Source organism: Phaethon lepturus, unplaced genomic scaffold (assembly GCF_000687285.1).
Source record: "Phaethon lepturus isolate BGI_N335 unplaced genomic scaffold, ASM68728v1 scaffold13696, whole genome shotgun sequence".
In the NCBI taxonomy this organism is placed as follows: domain Eukaryota; kingdom Metazoa; phylum Chordata; class Aves; order Phaethontiformes; family Phaethontidae; genus Phaethon; species Phaethon lepturus.
Window position 1 is genome coordinate 1 of NW_010547027.1, and position 5,880 is coordinate 5,880.

The 5,880-nt window shown below is 38.2% G+C and overlaps 1 protein-coding gene across 1 annotated transcript; it reads right to left on the minus strand.

The window, feature by feature from the left end:
* Nucleotides 1-450: 450 nt before the first annotated feature.
* Nucleotides 451-5,802, minus strand: LOC104615741 (YTH domain-containing protein 2-like; the record flags this gene model as incomplete). The annotated part of the gene is made up of 5 exons (XM_010289521.1): nucleotides 451-654; nucleotides 1,651-1,828; nucleotides 2,256-2,548; nucleotides 4,816-4,925; nucleotides 5,607-5,802. Coding segments are annotated over 5 exons (981 nt in total), but the record flags the coding sequence as incomplete, so codon positions are not given.
* Between the last annotated feature and the right edge of the window lie 78 nt (nucleotides 5,803-5,880).

The window sequence follows — 5,880 nt, forward strand, 5'->3', positions numbered from 1 at the left end:
TATATAATATATTGATCTAACTTTTTTTTTTATTACAACTCAAAGACATCTATAAATTTTCCTGGCTTTAGAAAGCTGTGACTTGATTACAGCTGCTTGTTCACTTACAATATTTATTTTGGCATGCAGAGAAAAGAGTGGCAATCCCTTGCTTTATTTGTTTTGTTGCCGTTTAAAGGATTAATGTAGGCTATAAGCATTATTCTGACTCAAGATGTCTGGAGCCAATTCAGTTTTAGCCTTTGAGTGACAAATAGAGTTAGCTAAAAAGGTGTATTTCAGGTAAGAATGAAGTACTCTTTCCTCAGCAACCAGATATATTTGCTTGCTACTCTACTTATAAGAGGGTCAGAAGTCACACGCAAAAACCTCCATACTACACATAGTCATTTGCTGCGCTCTCTGAAACCATCAACCAAATACTAAATATTAGCTTAACTAAGAACTCACCTGAAAGTGTCCAGACCCTTGAACAGAAAATATTAAGTAAACCATGCTGCTCTCCCAAAAGGCTCTATTTAGCTTTCGTTCATTACTTGGCGTAGTAGACCATATACCCTTCTGTTGAGAAATATCAATGTTTTGCAAGTTGCTACTTTTCAGTATAAAGTATCGAACTGGCATATTTGGTCTTGGTGAAGGAGATTTGGAACCCTGGAAAAATTAAATTAAATTAAGTTACAACAGGCTTTAGTTCTAAAGTTTCACACACATGAAGACAGAAATCCCTTGACTGCGCTCCTACCCTCCTCTCTCAGATTCTGTAAGAAACACAGAATCTATCAGTGGGCACTGTCTGAATTGGTTTAAAAATGTATTTCACATCTACTTAAGATATTTTAAGCAGTTTACAAAATAATAATTCATTCATAAGAAGCAGCAGTGATTAATCACAATTCTTCAAAGTTTGACACATCTTCAGATGACACAAAATTAATCATTCCAGACTGTAGCCTGAAGAACACTACTCACATTTCCACCTTTAGGAAACATAAGTATACTCCCTTTTACATTAGCTGAATTTAAAAACTGGAATTATTAAATTGTCCAGTAAGTCCATGTCTAGAGGCACAATGAGTTTTCCTCTCAGCAATCTGTTTAATATTACTGCAGTTTACTATTCAAGTATATAGGGAGAATTATGCCAATAAGACCCCATTAAACATGTGTGCTTTGTTAAAATAATCATCATAAGAAAAGCAAGCAGACATAACATGGCAGATAACACAAAACAAAGAGAATGAGTATCAATGTATGCTATTACAGAAACAAGAGGAAGGCAGAATCCAAAGAATTCAGATGTACATGTATTGTATACTAATTTAGGATAAAAAAATACATCTTCACTGGTTATTATATCACGTTTTAAAAAAAAAAATCTGACCTTTTCCTACTTTGGTTAGCTTTACCTCAGCAGTCTGCAAAGAATAGTATTTCTACTGTATTAAACTAGTGTAACAAGGACATTTAGTCTAGATTTGAAGTTCCAGAAAGAAGTAAGTATTATGCAGCTGTTAAAACTGAAAATCTAAGTCAGGCTCTTCATTTATCAATACAATATCTGGTAGTTGCTAAACAAATATAAGCAAATTTATTTCTGAAATTCTATTAATTTTGAAGAGTGGGGTAATTTGTTTACAAGAACTCTACCTTTCCAGATGTTGGAGAAGAAGGACTAGCACAGGGGCTAGGATAGTTACTGCTGTCTGTAGACTTCACTGATGATTGATCTGACCTGTCATCTGAAGTTCGTTTGGAGTGCAAAATGTTTTTTTCTTTGTATTTCTTTGGCTGGTGAAGTGCAGGAGGCATAGATTTCATTAAAACTCTGAAGAGTAAAAGGTAGATACAGGACATACCAGGGGTTTCATAAGCGGTCACAGGACAATTTTTATCTACATATTAGCCTATTGCATGAGTATATATATTACAGTAATTCCAAAATGTATTAAACACTAACTAAAAAAACACTGATCATGCATTGTTTTTGAATGTTAGGGTTACACCTCTTCTGCTGCTTCTTGCCAGAGATCACAATTCACGGCCAATATTCCTGACTGCTCTCTCAAACAGCCCATACACATATGAAACACTTCCCAATGAAATCACAACTACAACATAGCATAGGACAGTATCAATTCTTTAAACTGTATTTCTACTGTTTCTTCCTTTTTATTACTAGCAGAAATTCAAGTTATGCTTTCATAGCTAAATAAATTACAATCTATGGTCTCTAGAAGATCTCAGAAGCTTACTTTTCAGCATTGGAGCAGTCATCAGAGAATTCAGTTTCTGCTGAGCTTTTTCTGCTGTTGGTTGACCTCCATGTAGGTGTTAAAGGAAGTTCTTCAGAAGTCATAGGTCTTGGTCTCTGACCAATTCCTGAAGGCTGCTGCAAACCTGCAGATTGTTCTTCAGTGCTTAAAACAGCTATAATCGCTCTTACAGTTGTTTCATCAACTTGAGACCATGGTTTAGAAGGAGCTCGCATACGACGCAGAAATAAGCTATGCCACTTCTGTCTGAGTTGCAACAGCAAACTAGCAGCCTGTAATGAATTTCAATTCTGTTAAACACTAAAAAAAGTTAGATCAGACAGGTAAGGGTACCCTACGTCTTCCCTATCAGGTAGCATGTGGCATTCAAAAATTAACAGAGTCCAAACTGAAAGGCAAGACTAAAGTGCCAGGGAGGGGGACAAAACCCCATATTTGAACTAAGCTGTTATCTTTTCTCTCCTTGGGTGCAAGATCATCTTTAAAACATTTTATTTCATTTAGCTCTGTACTAAACTTAAAATTACATTGTAAACACACAGGGTTTTTTTATTTTTCACTTTAAAATTTTATATTTAAAATAAAAAAATATTTTCATGCTTTACATCTTTCCTCTCAATTCAGTCTATATTCATGCACTCTTCATTCATACTTAAGGGAAAAGAGCTCTAAGTGACATACTTTTCCTATGCACAGTTCTGCTCAAACGAGATGCCTGAATTTAGAAGACTATAAGACTAAAGTCTAATTCCCATGTTATCAGAAATGCTTCCATTTAAAAAAAACCCACACTTTTGAACATCTCTAGAAGAGAGTGTTCTTATTAGATCTGATAAGTCCGTGCATTTCATAACCCATAAACTACTCTACCTCTTGCCAGAGCTTCTCTAATGACCTGAAGACTTCTATCTTCAAAAGGTTTTTTTTAATTTCTCTGAAATCTGACAGCAACTTGCAACAACACCAACTTCAAGTGCTCCATTTTGATTCCAACTGTAGACATCGTCTCAGAGAAGGAAATGCACATATGCCATTATGACTGTTCACCGAACTCCTGCTCAGATTTTGGCTAACCCAGATCATATTAAGGCTTGATGTATGCTGGGAGCAGTGCCATTATCATAGAATCATTATAGTTGGAAAAGACCTCTAAGATCATCAAGTCCAACCATCAACTCAACACCACCATGCCCACTAAACCATGTCTTGAAGTGCCACATCCACACGTTTTTTGAACACTTCCAGTGACGGTGACTCCACCACTTCCCTGGGCAGCCTGATCCAATGTGTGACCGCTCTCTCAGCAAAGAATTTTTACCTAATACGTAGTCTAAACCACCCTGGCAACTTGAGGCCTTTTCCTCTTGTTCTATCGCTAGTTTCTTGGGAGAAGAGACCAACACCCACCTCACCACAACCCCCTTTCAGGTAGTTGTAGAGAACGGTAAGGTCTCTCCTCAGCCTCCTCTTCTCCAGACTAAACAACCCCAGTTCCCTCAGCCACTCCTCATAAGACTTGTGCTCCAGACCCCTCACCAGCTTCGTTGCCCTTCTCTGGACACACTTGAGCACCTCAATATCCTTCTTGTAGTGAGGGGCTCAAAACTGAACACGGTATTGGAGATGCAGCCTCACCAGTGCCGAGTACAGGGACTCCCTACTCCTGCTGGCCACACTAGTTCTGATACAGGCCAGGACGCTGTTGGTCTTCCTGGCCACCTGGGCACACTGCTGGCTCATATTCAGCCGGCTGTCAATCAGCACCACCAGGTCCTTTTCTGCCGGGCAGCTCTCCAGCCACTCCTCCCCAAGCCTGTAGTGTTGCCTGGGGTTGTTACAACCAAAGTGCAGTTTAAACCTCACACAATTGACCTCAACCCATCAATCCAGCCTGTCCAGATGGCTCTGCACTAGGTCAAAGCAAGAGCACCACGTAGGCTTGATGGATGGCCAGAAAGAGCTGAAGGGCCATTATGCAGCCACTATCACCTGCAGCTTTCTGTCTCCTGCAGTCATTATCTTTTGCCTGGCAGTTTTGTCAGAATCTGCTAACTTATGGAAATGGACCAAACCTCTAAGCTGTAAGGTATAAAACATCAGCTTACCCAAAAAGCTTTTGAAGCCCAGTAGCAGCTGGACTGATGCAGCTTTCCTGCTTCCCAGTGTGATACAGGGGATACCCGCAACATGACGGAGGAAGAAGGATGAGCAGTCTCACCATTGACTAGGGAACTAATTCTTCTTTATAAGCTATGAACCCTTACAATTTGAATCGTGAATAACTGAATTCATATGATAGACTAGTCTGGGCAAAAGGGGCTGGAGCCCCTGTTTGTTTGTCGTATTTCTTAATGAGCCCATGAAATAAAGTTAAATCACGGAGTATGTTGTCCTGTAAATATGAGACCCCCAAACAGACCGTAACAGCCATTTTTAGAGAAAATTCCTGGCTACCCAGTGTTTCAGAAATCTGTTTAGGAAGATATGACATTAGATATCCTTCTACAAGAAACAAGTATTGAAGTGATACATTACTTACTTCAGGGTCCAGTTTGAGATGGAGCCATTCATCTAGCTTCAGTAATGCCAAATTAGCAGTTGTTTTGTCCTCCATCTCACTATCACTGTTATCATTAGATATCCCATCCCCTGAATTAAATACAAAAGGTGCATTAACATTTCTATATTATTTCCACTTACATACAAAAAAATGAATACTACTGTTTTACCAGCAAAAACCACATTTTCTTTTAATTTTATTTTATAATGTAAATATTTGTAAAACCACTTTTTATTTTCTGCAAATACACCCCAGTGAAAAGTCTTTGCTTCAGTCAGCAGAACTCAAGTACCCAAACCTGCCCAGGGCCCTGCTATGTAAGCACCTGTATTGATGTGATCTGACTCACTCATGTACCTTCATCAATATCAACAAGCCACTACCAAACTTGTGCCTGAAGCTGTTTGCAAAACCACACATTGCTCTATGCTTTATTTCCTAGTAAAACAGAAGCATAAAATACCCATTAAGAAAAGAAATAATTACATATACATATGGCTATTAAGTAGGATTCCTCTTTTTTTTGTTGTAATTTCTGAGATTTCAGAACTGTGAAAGTATAATTTATGTATACAAATCCATAAGGATTCACAGAATTGAGACATTTACTACAGAGCCTCTAAACTATTCTTGAATAGCTACAGGAACTATAGCTCTGTCATTTTAAGAATTAGCCAATATATGTATTAAATATTCTTGAAAAACAAGCCTTCCATATCCCATGCTAGTATATACCAATGGAAACATTCCAAATCCAAACCCCACTATACCTCGAAAGGATGAAGGTTCCTGCAAAGCATTACTTGGTAATCTAGCTGGTCCACAGAAGAGTGCCACAGTGATAGGTGTTACAACAGAACAGCATCTAATACTTGCTATCCTGTGAGCTCTTGTCATTTCATCATATATAAGCCAGTCTGTAGGGAGTGCCTGAACGGCTGCAGCTTGCCCATTTGCTGGGGGAATCTGTGCAAGAGCAAATAAGACTAGGTTATTTTACCCTCTATTTGCAATTAAAATAAATTTTAACATATTTCTTATTTT